Source organism: Manacus vitellinus, unplaced genomic scaffold (assembly GCF_001715985.3).
Source record: "Manacus vitellinus isolate BGI_N305 unplaced genomic scaffold, ASM171598v3 scaffold_42_pilon, whole genome shotgun sequence".
NCBI classification, from domain to species: domain Eukaryota; kingdom Metazoa; phylum Chordata; class Aves; order Passeriformes; family Pipridae; genus Manacus; species Manacus vitellinus.
Window position 1 is genome coordinate 2,013,327 of NW_021940553.1, and position 14,927 is coordinate 2,028,253.

A 14,927-nucleotide genomic window follows, 5' to 3' on the forward strand; every position below is an offset into this window, starting at 1 on the left:
CTGGGGGGGCTCATCCTGGGGAAAAGGAGGCTCAGGGGGGACCTTCTGGCTCTGCAACTCCCTGACAGGAGAGGGGAGCCAGGGGAAATCGGGCTCTGCTGCCAGGGAACAAGGGACAGGATGAGAGGAGACGGCCTCAAGCTGTGCCAGGAGAGCTTTAGAACAAATATTAGGGAAAATGTCTCCACAGAAAGGGTTGTCCAGCCCTGGAACAGGCTGCCCAGGGCAGTGGTTGAGCGAATGTGTTTCTTTTCAGGCAGGTTTACAGAACATGAAGTGACTACTGAAGTAATCAGCATGAGAAACATTGCTGAAGCATCACATTTGCTACAACACATGCCAGAATAGCTCAGGATTTTTCACTTAAACTTTTCAATTTCCAGAAAGGTCTTCCGGCATCTGTGACTTTACCAACCTCTCTGTATTTACCAGGGGGACATGATCATGCTGTACCTCCCTGGGTTTCAGCACTTTCTCACTGGCAGACCAAACCCTGTCTCACATACAGGATTTACTGCATCCCCAGCAGCAGGTTGAGGGCAGGGATTCTGCCCCTCTGATCTGCTCAGGTAAGACCCACTGCAGTGCTGCCTCCAAATCTCGGACCCTGATATCTGAAGGACGTGGAGCTGCTGGAACGAGTCCAGAGGAGGCCACGGAAATGCTCGAAGGGTTGGAGCCCCTCTCCTTTGGAGATAGGCTGGGACAGCTGGGGTGTCCAGCCTGGAGAAGAGAAGGCTCTGGTGAGATCTTAGAGCCCTTTCCAGTGCCTAAAAGGGGCTCCAAGAGAGCTGGAGAGGGACTTTGTACAAGGGCATGGAGTGACAGAACAAGAGGGAATGGCTTTCCACTGTCAAAGGGCAGGGTTAGATGGGATATTTGGAAGAAATTACTCCATGTGAGGGTGGTGAGACCCTGGCACAGGTTGCCCAGAGAAGCTGTGGCTGCCCCATCCCTGGAAGTGTTCAAGGCCAGGTTGGATGGGGCTTGGTATGGTATCCCACCTGTAAGGGGAAGGGAGCACCCAAGATTTGTAGGTGCTCATGGCCAAAAGGAACCAGTTAAAGAATTCATAAAAGTTCATTAAGTTTCATTAGTAAATTACACATTTGGCCTGGAAATTAGTGTGTTAGTCCCCCCTAATACAAGCACATGGCAGTGGGTTTCGGATAAAGGGGTAGGGTGAAAGGGAAGAGAGTGGGATAGATTAAAGAGGGAGAAAGGAAGAAAGGAAGAAAGAAAGAGCTTACCAGCCCTGGCTCCAGCTGATGGGGTGTCCAGGGTCCTGGGGTGCATGCATACTCAGTCTTGGTTGGGGTGGATCTTTTATTGTTGTTTCTCTGCTTTGGAGATGAATTTCTCACTTTATGTGGAAATTTATCGTGTGCAGTCTGTTATTCTAGACCCTTCTGGAAATGGGTCAGAGGACTTCAGGGGTCTTTGGTGATCTTGATCGCCCTGCTACAGTCTTAGACCACTTCTTGGCCTCATTCTTGTGCTGTGCTGTGTTGTGCTTATCTCCAAGAACTAGAACAAGGACGTTTGTCCCAGAAAAGTGCTGCCCTGTCTCTGCATGGCCCCTTCTCCATTCACATACTGTTCTCTCTCACGGCATGTTTTTGCCAAAGGGGCTCCCCCTTATCGTCTGGGCTTCTACACTTGGGGCAACCTTGTCTAGTGGAATATGCCCCTGCTGATTGCAGGAGGATGGACCTAGATGGCCTTTAAGGTCCCTTTAAACCCAAACCATTCTGTGATTATCTGACTTGTTGCTAGGCTTCTGCCCCTGCTGTGGCAGAGAGCTTGCCACAAGGCAGAGATCCCTGGCACCGTGAGCACCACTGCCTCTTGCATTAGGTTCTACTCAGCTTGGGACACTGTCTCCATCCCTCTGATTGCACCTGTAGGGCTTTCAAGTTTCACTCATTATCAACAGGCTGGCTAAATGTAAGGAAACCAACATGACACTGTGCATCTCATCCCTTTTACCCATTCCCAGAGCACATACGTGCTGCCAGTACTTCTCTGTCTCCAGCTGCTACTTTCCAGACTGGAGCTCCTGGAAAAGGGCCCTAATTACCCCCTTCCCCAGACCATTGTCCTGTGCATTGCAGCCCCTCACATCCCTACTCCTGCCTCTGCCCTTTTCCCTGCCCTGTGACTGCCCCTACCCCCTCCCCTAACCCTGATACTGAGCCCCTCAAGATTTGCGCCCCTCAAGATCTAAACAGGGGTTTGAGTCAAACTTTGCAATTTGTTTAAAAAATTGTTACTCAGTAGCTGTAGCTGGACAGTTATGATTAAGCAGTTGCATTGTGAGCATTGTATGCTTGGTTAATCAGGGAAAAGGGAAGACAATCCCAAGAGGAATGGGCTGTCTTGAGTGAAGTCAGCAGGACTGAGCAGTACCTGGGGGTAAGGTAATTCCAGCAGTGGGAGATCATGGCCACTGACTCATTGAAAGTTCTGGAGAAGATTATTCTGGGAAGTATTGAAAAACACCTGAAAGACAATGCTGTTGTTGGTCACAGCCAGCACAGCTTGAGGAAAGTCCTGCTTAGCAAACCTGATTTCCTTCTATGATATGGTGACCCACCTGGTTGATCCAAGGCAGCCAGTTGATGCGATCTTTTTGGATTTCAGTAAAGCTTTCAAAACTGTCTCTCACAGGATCCTTCTGGACAAAATATCCAGCCACAGCTGGATAAACACATCATGTGGTGGGTGAGCAACTGGCTCACGGGTCGAGCACAGAGGGTGACAGTGACTGAGGTGACATCAGACTGGTGACTTGTCACTAGTGGGGTTCTGCAGGGCTCCATCTTGGGCCCTGTGCTCTTCAACATCTTCATAAATGACTTGGACACAGGACTGGAAGGGCCACTGAGCAAGTTTGCAGATGACACAAAACTGGGAGGAGCTGTTGACTCCCTTGAAGGCAAGGGTGGCCCTCGACAAACGAGAAGTCTGGGCAATCACCAACTATAGGAAGTTCAACAGGGGAAAGTGCTGGATTCTGCACCTGGGATGGGGCAACCCTGGATGTATGGAGAGACTGGGAATGAGAGGCTGGAAAGCAGTGCCAGGAAAGGGACCTGGGGGTCCCGGTCAATGGCCAGTTGTCCATGAGTCAGCAGTGCCCTGGCAGCCAGGAGGCCAACCCTGTCCTGGGGGCACCAAGCCCAGCATCGCCAGCCAGGCCACGGAGGGGATTGTCCCGCTCTGCTCTGCCCTGGGGCGGCCTCACCTCAAATATTGGGGCAGTTTTGGGCACCACAATATAAGGAAGATATTGAGCCATTAGAGAGTGTCCAAAGGAGGGCAACAAAGATGGTGAAGGGCCTTGATTTGAAGCCGTATGAGGAGCAGCTGAGGGCACTTGGTGTGTTCAGCTGAAGAAGAGGAGACTGAGGGGAGACCTCATTGCAGTTACAACTTCCTGGGGAAGGAAACAGGAGGGACAGGCACTGAGCTCTGCTCTGTGTGACCAGTGACAGGACCTGAGGGAATGGCTTGAAGCTCTGTCAGAGGAGGTTTAGGTTGGATATTAGAAACAGGTTCTTCCCCCATTGGGTGGTTGGGCACTGAACAGGCTCCCCAGGGCAGTGGTCACAGCACCAAGGCTGATGGAGCCCAAGGAGGATTTGGATGATACTCTGAGGCACACGATGTGACTCTTGGGGATGGTCCTGTGCAGGGCCTGGAGCTGGATTCGATGATCCTTGTGAGTCCCTTCCAACTCAATATATTCTGTGATTCTGTGAAAAAGGAACCCCAGACTCAAATGGAGGGAAGAACTGCACTTGCAGACTAATTAGTATACAAAGTGAGAGACATAGCTAGCAAAGTCTGAGTAGCAATTAATAGAAAAGTTATGCAATTTGTAACCAGTGAATGCTGATACCTTTGTTTTTTTAAATGTATAAATAGCGTAAAGTTCTGGTGATCGGTGTGTAGACTTATGTGGGTTAACACCCAGACCCCTACTTAGCGCAAACCAGAGCAAGAAATAGAAATACTTCGCCTCAGTGCGTAAATTGGCGCAGCGCACCGGGGGACGAGCCCAAAGCGGGGACAACAGCCCTGTCCCTGATCCTGCCCTTGCCTTGTCCCTGTCCTTGTTCCTGTCTCTTTCCGTGCTCCTGTCCCTGCCCTTGTCCCCGTCCCTTTCCGTGACCTCATTCCTGCCCCTACCTTATCCCTGCCCTTGTCCCTGTCCCTGTCCCTGTCCCCGAGGTCCCCCCTCTGACCTTCCCTCACTCCCCGCCCTCCTGTTCCTCTCAGCAGCCCCCGCCCCTTCCGCCCGCCGAGGGCCATTTCAAGGGCACCTCCCGCAGCGGGCTATTTCCTAAAAACCCTATTTAGATTTTTTATTATTTTTTAATTAATTTCATTGCATATTACGTGTGCCTGTGTGTGTGTATATGTATATTTTTAAGTATATCTCAGGGGCGCGTGGAGCGGTTCGCGCCCCGCCCCGCCCCCTGGGCGCGGCCCTCGGCGCCAAAAGGGGCGTGAGGCGCCGCCGCCATTTTGTGAGCAGAGCGCGGGGCCGGCAGCCCTCAGCGTCCCTCCGCCGCAGCCTCCCCGGGTCCCACCGCCCTCTGCCGCGCGCAGCCAATGCTGTCCGCCCGCGTGGCCGCCGCCCTCGCCCGCTCCCCTGCCGCGGCAGGCCGGCCTGCGTGAGCGCCTGCCCGCCCCGGAGCCGGCGGGCCGGGGGGACGCGCCGCTGCCGCCATCTTGGGGGCCGCGGTGACATTGAGGGGAACATCGGAGTGTGGGGAGGGAAGCGGGGGGTGTCCCCTCAGCGATGTGGGGCAGACCCCGCTGAGGGGCGAGGTGTCCTTCACCGGGCTCAGGGTAGTGGCTGAAAGCTGCCAGGGCAAGGTCAAGGTTGGGGGTGTGAGGTGCGAGGGGATGGAGAGTTTTGTCCCGTGTTTGTGAGGAGAGAGCGAGCATGGAAAGAGCCGTCGGGAGCCTCTCGCGCCCTTGTCCTCAGTAAAGGCGAATGAGGGAGAGGCCTGCCCGGCGTATAGGGCATTAAATAAATTGCATTAACGGTGCTGCATGGGACTGCATTGGGAGCCTTGCTTGGGGTGCAGGAATGTAATCTAATGTAGTCATTATCACAGATCTTTTTTTTTGGACGTTAGAAAGAAATTCTTCACAGATGGGGTGAATAGACATTGGAATGGGCTTCCCAGGGAGGTGGTGGGGTCATTGTCCCTGGAGGTGTTTAAGAATAGACTCTGCCATGATTTAGTTGACATGGTAGTGTTCAGTCACAGTTTGGACTCAATGATCTTGGAGGTCTTTTCCAACTAATTGATTCTGTGGTTCTGTTCTTTTGCTGAAGAGGTTTTGTTTTCTTTTTTTTTTGCTATATGTGTTAACCGTACCAAAACCACTGCAGTTAGATTTTTCTTAGGAGACACAATCTTATTTCTCCCCTGTGCAACTCTGAGTGGTGCAGTGATTTCTGTATGCCCAAGGTTCTGATGTTTAGGTGCCAAGCAAGAGGAGGTTTTGCTGTGGGAGCTGCTGCAGTGCTTGATGGTGACATCAGTGCACTGCAGAAAAACGCAGCGAGGGGTTGGGAGCAACCTCCTTCACCATTTGTCCTTTCTTGGTGGTGCTGGGGTTGGTTCTGGAACTCCAGAACTCGTTCTGTAATTGTGAATGAGGTGCTGTGGAGTTCAGCTCAAAACTGAGACAGATCATAAGCTCAAAATGAAAAATCCCAGTGTGTTATATCTTAGTGTGTTTTTTGCATGATTAAGGAAATCTCATTGGTTCTGAAACAGTTGCTTATTTTAGGTTTCCAGGAACACCCTGGGTGCAGCATTTGTTGCTACACGAAACTTCCATGCCTCCAAACCATGCTTTCAGAAGACTGGTGAGTCTGAGAAAGGTCTTGAGTGTGGTTTAAGAACTTGGTCTGTCAGACAAAATGGGAATTTGAATATGATGGGTGTTATTTGACAGCACTTGAGGACCTTTATGTTCTGACAGTATTTAACAGTGAAATGTTACACAGTCACATCCTGCAAACTGCACTTCATTTAAAATTCAAAACATGCCCTAACCAGGGGGACACCACATGTCAGCTGGCTTACACAGGTACCTGCTTCATGAGGATTCCAGTCAGCCTTCAACTCCTGCAGAACTATTTGAAAAAAGTTGCCCCAAGTTGGAGTTTCCTGTCCTGCTTGGGACAGTGTGAAGAAGCAGATGACTTTCCCAGGCCTGCCTGGGTTTGACCTTGTGTCCTTGAGCATGGCTTTTTTGCTGCCAGCAGTTTGGTGTTTAGAGAAGACAGCTGCTCTGCGTGGCTGTGTTTTTGGCAGCAATTCACGTACGTTATTTTGAAGTGGTTTAGGGCAATTAAAGGTTATTGGGAAGTAGCAGTTTCACAGTTTTATTTACTGTTTGTTAGATGTGGAAATAAAAGATTGTTGGAGGTATGCAGCCAAACAAATTTGAGGAAGATGGAGGATACGTTTTTACAGTTTATATTGAACAGCTTGCTCCTTAAATGTATGGAATTCCTTTAGGTGTGTTTGGATCTTGGATTACAAATCAATTGGCTGGGTGTTTTGATGCATCCAAGTCTAAGTAACTGCTCAACAAGCAGAGCAAGCATGCCTGTTCTCTCTGAGCTAAGGCTAATTAATTAGTCTAATTGTTTTCTAGGGAGAGAGATTGATAGTAGTGTAGGACATAATCAAGAAAATTGATAACTGAACAGCCATCTGTGTTCTGGTTAAAACTGGCGTGTAATGATGAGTTCAGGCTCCTTTTATTAACTGGGAGTACAGAGGCTGTTATTCATCTTACGCATCCTAGGTAAGGGTGTTGTTTGCTAGACTTTGTGGCACATTTGAGGAAGGGGACCTTGTGAATTCAAGACAAGCTTACTGGGTTCATACTGTACCTTAATGTGCTTTTAACCTCTCTTTCCAGGTACTGCGGAGGTATCCTCTATTCTGGAGGAACGTATTCTGGGAGCTGACACCTCGGCTGAGCTGGAGGAGACGGGCCGTGTGCTCTCCATCGGTGACGGTATCGCCCGTGTGTACGGCCTGAGAAACGTCCAGGCAGAGGAGATGGTGGAATTCTCTTCTGGGCTGAAGGTGAGCTGTCACTACAGCAGTTCCTTTAGCTCAGGGACAGTAAAAGTGCTGGGAGGTACCCATGGAGTCATTGTATCAGCTTCATTGCATCTTTAATGTGTAGTAACTAGTGAAAATTTTTTAATTTGTAACACTTGGCTTTCAGTATCAGTATCTGGTTCTAAGCCAGCATTTGAGCTTTTTTTGTCTTCATCTAGGAAGTACTAGGACTAACCTGACACTGGATTTTGTTTTCTTCAGTTTCAGGGTGGCTTTTTTATTTGCTGTTGAATAATGGCCTCTCTGCTTCAGTACAGCATGCAGCTTGCTGGCTTGTAGTCTTAAGAGTGGGTTAAAAACCTGTTGACTGTTCCAAGAGTACTGGAAGAGCTCATCCAGCATTTTTAATGACCCATCTCACCTTGGGCACTGAAGAAGCCAGTGCTTTTCTCTTGTCCAGCTCCCAGGCAAGAGAAAACTCTTGTACTTGAACCCTGCTTATCCTTTCCGGTTTTTGTAGAGAGATTCAGTGCTAAACTGCTGTGGTACAATTACAGGGTAAGTTGAAAGCTTAGGCATGTTCTTTAATCACTGTGGAGTTAAATAGATGCTTTGTATGTAAAAGCAGAACATTGACTATTGTTACAAATAAGATTGAGGTAGATCTTTTGGGATTTTGTACACTGTAAAAGAGTCACTGTGACAGTTCTCACATGTGTTGGTATGGGTTTTGTAAGGATAATGTGATCTCTGTCCCAGGGTATGTCCTTGAATCTGGAGCCTGACAACGTTGGTGTTGTAGTGTTTGGTAATGACAGACTGATCAAGGAGGGGGATGTTGTGAAGAGGACTGGAGCCATCGTGGATGTTCCAGTGGGGGAAGAGCTGCTCGGCCGTGTTGTAGATGCCTTGGGCAATCCAATTGATGGGAAGGTAAGTGTATCTAAGTGTTAACTACCTCTGCTTTTATCTATGTGATACAGACCTCAGCAATTTTTTCTTCTCTTTAAAGGGCGCTATTGCATCCAAGACACGCAGGAGAGTTGGCTTGAAGGCCCCTGGGATCATTCCCAGGATCTCTGTGCGTGAGCCCATGCAGACTGGGATTAAGGCTGTGGACAGCTTGGTGCCCATTGGTCGTGGCCAGCGTGAGCTGATCATCGGTGACAGGCAGACAGGGTGAGTTAAATGCCCAAGCCTAAAATATTCCTTAAGCAGGGACCACAGGGCTGTGTAGGGAGTGGGAGAACCCAGGGCAGCTTAACTTACCAGCCTCTGTGTTCCACAGGAAAACTTCAATTGCAATTGACACAATAATCAACCAGAAACGATTCAACGATGGGACGGATGAGAAGAAGAAGCTGTACTGTATCTATGTTGCCATTGGCCAGAAGAGATCCACTGTTGCTCAGCTGGTGAAGAGGCTCACTGACGCAGGTACAGATACTGGGAGATGGCACCCGCTGACATCCTGTTCTCATTGTAATGCTGAGTACTGCTGTGCCCTCTGGTGGCTGCAGATGTAGACAGAATTCTTATTAAACGAATGAATTACTTGGCTTTGTGGAGAAGAAGCCTTTCTAGGCAAGTGGGGAAAATACCATTCTGAGGCCCCCAAACTGCTGAATTGAGTTGAGAGCTTACCCTTTGCAGTCAGGCAGGCCTGGTGACAAATATTTATGGACTTGACATTTGTTCCATGTGTTCATGCGTTCCATGTGCCAATCGATGTGAATGGCAGCTGCAGATTTAGTGAGGAGCCTTCACAGCTCAAACACATTAAATGATAGCATCCCTTCAGAAAATGATGTCCATGACCAAGGCTGCACATGTAACAGAACTTGCAAGAGACCAGCACCTGACTTCCTGCAGGCTGATCAAGCACCTTGATCAGAGAAAACCCCACATTTTAAGGACAATGATTGGTTTGGGACTATAAAGTGAAGGGTTTTGCAACAGCCTTGAAGCATCCAGGAAACCATGGGCTTTCAGCGTGAGTTATTTCTAGAACAAAAGTGTATCAGTAAAGGTTTAAATTTCATTTTAAATGGGAAAGAAGTCTGCAGGTGTTAGGTGTTAGCTGCTATGAATTTGCTCTTGGGACTTCCTGAGTTAGTTGAGCTAACAGGCAGGTTCAGCTGGTGTGGTGGGCTTTCCTGTAGCAGTGTAGTGACGCTGCCAGGGCGTGCTTCAGCACTGGTACTTGACACGCGTGTGTTGTGTTTGCTGACGTGGGGCATGATGAGGTAGCACGCTCAGCGGTACGTGTCTCCAATCCTTTCCAGATGCCATGAAGTACACCATCGTGGTGTCTGCCACAGCGTCTGATGCAGCACCCCTTCAGTACCTGGCTCCCTATTCAGGCTGCTCCATGGGGGAATACTTCAGGGACAACGGGAAACACGCATTGATCATCTATGACGACTTGTCCAAACAGGTGAGAAACACTGTTTATAGGCCTCGTGGTCTGGCCTTGTGTATGTTAAGTCCGGCATGTTGAGAGAGGTGCCGAACTCTGACAGCTCCCTCTGCACCACACAGGCCGTTGCCTACCGTCAGATGTCCCTGCTGCTGCGCCGTCCCCCCGGCCGCGAGGCCTACCCAGGGGATGTGTTCTACCTGCACTCCCGGCTGCTGGAGAGAGCGGCCAAGATGAATGACTCCTTCGGGGGTGGCTCCCTGACCGCCCTGCCCGTCATCGAGACCCAGGCTGGGGACGTGTCTGCTTACATTCCAACCAACGTCATCTCCATCACTGATGGACAGGTGGGACTGCTTCCTGTCCCATTACCCCTGTGTAACTTACTGGCTGGTCTCTGAGGAGGCCTCCAGGCTTCTGACCAAGAGAATAAAACAATTTCCTCCTACAGATTTTCTTGGAAACTGAGTTGTTCTACAAAGGTATCCGTCCAGCCATCAACGTTGGTCTCTCTGTGTCCCGTGTGGGTTCTGCTGCTCAGACCAGGGCTATGAAGCAGGTAAGTGTGAAGCTGCTGCTCCTCCTTGTGCCGGAGGTAATATGTGGGCATTACAACCCATTTGACTCCGAAGATCTGTGAACAGGGAGGGAATAAAGCTTTGGATTCCTTAGCGTTATGAAATTATAAAAGGACCAGCTTTGGAGAACTCTTTGCTATTTCTCTTGCCTACTGAGAGAGGTGGGGGAGAAAGGAAAATGGTATCTATATAAAGATGTAGTAGGATTAAGTTTTGGTATGCTGAAGTGGGTACTATCAACTAGAAATAGAGAATGCTCACTTAACCCCGAGCGTTTGTACAGGCGTGGAATTAGAGGGGTTTAGTATGAACTGTTCCCATATTAGGGAGAAATAGCATGCTTATGTTACAAGGTGGGATTTTTGGAAATGTGTATGATCTGCCAGTGTTTGTAGTCACCTGTCTGGTACGCAGGGCAGAGCTGCCTGGTGACAGCTGTCAGCTGCAGATAGCCTGCAGACTCTGCGACACCCCTCGAGGTGGCCCCACGGGGTCTGACCTGTGCCCTGTGCTGCAGGTGGCCGGTACCATGAAGCTGGAGCTGGCTCAGTACAGAGAGGTCGCCGCCTTCGCCCAGTTCGGCTCTGACCTGGACGCCGCCACGCAGCAGCTGCTGAACCGCGGGGTGCGCCTGACAGAGCTGCTCAAGCAGGGCCAGTACGGTGAGTGTCTGTTCCTGTTAGTGCTGTGTGCTGCAGTGACTGCTCATTCTGCACAGGGTAAATGCAGGCTGGCTTGAACAGGCTGTCCATACACAGCTGGTCTTCCAAGGGCTCTGTGTAGTTGTGATGTGTCCTGTTGTCAGAGTTCTGATGGAATGAGTGCTCTCTTCCTTGCAGTTCCCATGGCTATCGAGGAACAGGTTGCAGTCATCTATGCTGGTGTAAGAGGTCACTTGGACAAGCTGGAGCCCAGCAAGATCACTAAATTTGAGAGCGCTTTCCTCGCCCATGTACTGAGCCAGCACCAGGCCCTCCTCTCCACAATCAGGTATGGGGGTCTACCATGCTTCATCCCCAGGGTATTGACTTAATGGCTGGAGTACAGAATAATGATCACTGAACTGTTAATTTAGTGTATCCTAGAACATCAGGCCTTCAGCTGCTTGTGCCAGAACTGGAGGTTATATCAGCCTTCCTACCATCGACCTTCCTCAGATTCGTGTCTTCAGCTCTTAGGAAATGCAGCTTATGCTTAAAGTGAACGTACTTGCCTATGTCTGATCTGTTCCTGAAGTCACTTAATTGAGTCACTGCCCATATTTCTGACAGCTTTAAGCTGTGAGTTAAGTGCTGCTGAGTGGATTGTTGGGGACTGAGTATGTCCATAGTTCCGTCCTGGGAACTGGTCCTGGCTTGGTTTGTCATGAGCCAAATCATGTGCCTTTTGTCTCTAAGGCACAGCTCTGTAGAAGGTGGAGCATTGTTGGAATACATACGTCTGTTCTGAAAGTACTTGTGGACAGACTTCAGTTCTTGAACAAGACTTAGCACTTTCAGGAGAAGGGATGTTTTGTCAGTGGTACGGTGTCATACATCAAACAGAAATGTATTAAATCATCTACTAATTTTGATAGAAATGGGGAGGTTTGTTGTGAAGCTTCTGTCTTTGTCTCGGGTTGACTGTGTATCTGTTGCTGTGTCAGGAGTTTAACTGAACTCTTCCAACAGGACCGAAGGGAAGATCTCTGACCAGACAGAAGCGAAGTTGAAGGAGATAGTCACAAATTTCCTGGCTACTTTTGAGGCATAAACTCTTAAAACTGTTCAGAGACCAGGCGGTTGTGCTCCAGTGCTCCAGCTCCATCAGAGACTAAAGTATATGCGACTTGAATGTACAGATCTCAGTGAGAATAAAGGTTCCCTGTTCTGAACGAGTGCCTTCTGGCTGGCTGCTTGCATCTGTAGAACACAGAGCTGAATTCCCCTGGACATCAGGGGGCATCTTAACTGTTGGGTGAGCAAACTCCCCTGACACGGGAGCAGGAGGGTGACAGAGCTGAGAGATGTTCTCAGGGTGTTCATCCTTGGTGCCAGGCAGCTTATCCTGGAGAAGGGCAGTGCCGCTGGGGAGGCACCCTGTGCTGCCTTGTCACGGGGGTAATTCACTGGACCTCGCCGGAATCTCTTTAACTGCCTGAAACTCTGGCAGAGTATTTCTTGGAATTTCTGCCTGGTGACCCATCCTGGTGCCGGGCCTTTGTAAGACTGGTCCTTGAGTCGCAGGACAACTGCAGGTGTAGCTGTTACAGTAGTAACAGAGATTAAAGTACTAGAATCCTACAATAGTTTGGGTTGGAAGGGACCTTCAAGGCCAACTCATTCTACCCTCCTGCCATAGGGAGGGACACCTTCCACTAGACCAGGTTGCTCCAAGCCCTGTCCAGCCTGGCCTTGAACACTTCAGGGATGGGGCAGCCACAGCTTCTCTGGCCAACCTGTGCCAGAGCCTCACCTCCCTCACAATAAAGAATTTCTTCCCAATATCCCATCTAATCCTGTCCTCTGGCAGTGGGAAGCCATTCCCCCTTGTCCTGTCACTCCAGGCCTTTGTAAATAGTCTCTCTCCATCTTTTCTGTAAGTTCCCTTCAGGTACTGGAAGGCTGCAATTAGGTCACCTCGAAGCCTTCTCTTTTCCAGGCTCAGCAATCCCAATTCTTTCAGCCTTTCCTTGTATGAGAGGTTTTCCATCCTAGTAATGAACTTTGTGCCTCCTCTGGACTTGCTCCAACAGGTCCATGTTGTTCCTGTGCTGGGACCCCAGAGCTGGAGCTCTTCCATTTCCTGACTGCTGTGTGAGGCACAGGAAATCTCAGTGTTGCACCGATCTGGGATGGGGGAGAGTTCAAAGCCTCTCCATTTTGTGCAGTGTGTTCAGTCTGGTACAGTGGAGCTTGGCCCTTAATCCCCATGGAGCCTGCACACCCACTGTCCCCAGTTAACTTTCCTGCAGGGGAGCATCCTGCCTCCCAGTGCAAACAAGCAGCTGGAAACATTCTCACACAGTTCCAGGCTAACAAACAGGCTCTGCTGTACCGGGGGAAAATTTTTAGTCCAGGAGTGTCAGACACCTTTCTGGGAAGAGTTAGTGCTGTGCTCCAGGAGGAGGGATTTCTGTTTTGTTTATTCCATGCACAGCTGCAGAACAGGTGGCTCAGGGGCTTCACCCGCACGAGGGAATGTTGTGGAACCTTTTTACTCTGACCTGGCCAACATCATTTGTCACTTCCAGGATAATGTTTACAGCTTGTGACTCTGTTCCTGCACGTTGACTGAACGCTGGTTACCTCTTGGTGGTGCTGTGCCATCTTCTACTGACGTGCTGCTGCAGCTGGAAAGCACCGAGCTCAGGGGTGCCCTAGTCCAAAACTGCACAGAGATGTATTTGTTTCTAGTAAGATAGGAGAGAAATATTCCAAGGTTCTGGTTTCTGCCCTGTTGCTGCTGAGATGTAGGAAGGTGAGAACTTCCTCATGAAAGCACCGTGTGGTAAATGCACCAGTCGGGTCAGAGTGAAGGGCAGGGCGGGTTTTGGAGGATGGGTCCAAGGTCCTGAGTGGTGCTATGGGCTGCCCTGGCCACGGGGTGGGGCTGGGAAGCTGGGAAATGGCCAGTGGATCACAGACTCACAGGGTGATTTGGTTGGAAGAGGACCTTAAGGATCATTGACATCCAAACCCCTGCCATGGGCAGGGACACCTTCCACTAGCCCAGGTTGCTCCAAGCTCTGTCCAGCCAGTCCTTGGACACTTCCAGGGATGGGGTAGCCACAGCTTCTCTGGGCAACCTGTGTCAGGGCCTCATGATCCTCACAAAGAATTCCTTTCCGACATCGCATTTAACCCTGCCCTCTTGTCCCTCTAACCCTGCTGTTCCCCCTTGTCCTATCCCTCATCCCTTGTTCCAAGTCCTTCTCCAGCTCTCCTGGAGCCCCTTTAGTTGCTTGGTGATGTGGATTCTGGTGGGGGCTTGTGTTCTCTTCTGTCAGGAGCGTGCACAGGCTCAGTTTGCCTAAATCAGCCTCAGGTTACAACTGAGTATTTTATTTCAGTAAGTGGAAAATGCCTCTTTTTGATTAGTGGACTGTTTTAGCTCTCCCTGTGTTCACGCAGAGGCAGCAGGTCAGGGCAGTGGATGTGATTCAGGCATTCCAGCACACTGTGTTCTACCTCCTATTTTCAAAGCACTGTTCAGAGGTTGCTCACGCAGTGCTTTGTCTCAGGCAGAGGCCCCCTTATAAACCGTGGGTAACACGGGATGGATGTGGTGGAGGAGGGTTGTGTTTTATGAGGAGCAGCTGAGGGAGCTGGGGGGGCTCATCCTGGAGAAAAGGAGGCTCAAGGGGGACCTTCTGGCTCTGCAACTCCCTGACGGGAGGGGGGAGCCAGGGGTGTCGGGCTCTGCTGCCAAGGAACAAGGGACAGGATGAGAGGAAACGGCCTCAAGCTGTGCTAGAGGACATTGTTTAAGTTGGATATTAGAGAAAATTTCTTGACCAAGAGGGTTGTCTATCCCCGGCAGAGGCTGCATAAGGCAGTGGTGGAGTTCCCATCCCTGGAGGGATTTAAAAGCTGTGTGGATGTGCCACTTGGGGACAAGGGTTAGTGGTGGGCTTGTCAGTGCTGGGGGAATGGTTGGACTCGATGGTCTTTGGAGAGCTTTCCCAACCTAAATAATTCTGTGGTTCCATGAAACCATCCCAGAACACTCCGCCAACCCCAACCCAGGCAGGCAGGGCACTGCGGGTCGTGCGGTGCTCCTGCTGCGCCCCGTGTTTACGGGGCAGCCGCGCGGGTCCCTGGTCCGGCCATCACGGGT

At 50.2% G+C, this 14,927-nt stretch overlaps 2 protein-coding genes across 2 annotated transcripts in view; one reads left to right on the top strand and one right to left on the bottom strand.

The window, feature by feature from the left end:
• HAUS1 (HAUS augmin like complex subunit 1) overlaps window positions 1–2,109 on the bottom strand; it is an 11,810-nt gene extending 9,701 nt beyond the window's left edge. Inside the window, exons 1-2 of the mRNA XM_029962146.1 lie at window positions 2,095–2,109; window positions 1,251–1,391 (exon numbers count right to left, since the gene is read on the bottom strand). Coding sequence (XP_029818006.1) covers window positions 1,251–1,391; window positions 2,095–2,109 — 156 coding nt within the window. The remainder of the gene's footprint in view (window positions 1–1,250; window positions 1,392–2,094) is intronic.
• Window positions 2,110–2,442: 333 nt separating this feature from the next.
• Window positions 2,443–11,986, top strand: ATP5F1A (ATP synthase F1 subunit alpha). The gene is made up of 13 exons (XM_018078777.2): window positions 2,443–2,488; window positions 4,440–4,680; window positions 5,817–5,896; window positions 6,964–7,133; window positions 7,872–8,045; window positions 8,125–8,291; window positions 8,401–8,549; window positions 9,398–9,549; window positions 9,654–9,878; window positions 9,983–10,090; window positions 10,627–10,771; window positions 10,949–11,099; window positions 11,780–11,986. The coding sequence occupies exons 1-13, from the start codon at window positions 2,443–2,445 to the stop codon at window positions 11,859–11,861; spliced, it is 1,890 nt and encodes a 629-aa protein (XP_017934266.2). The 3' UTR covers window positions 11,862–11,986.
• Window positions 11,987–14,927: the final 2,941 nt, after the last annotated feature.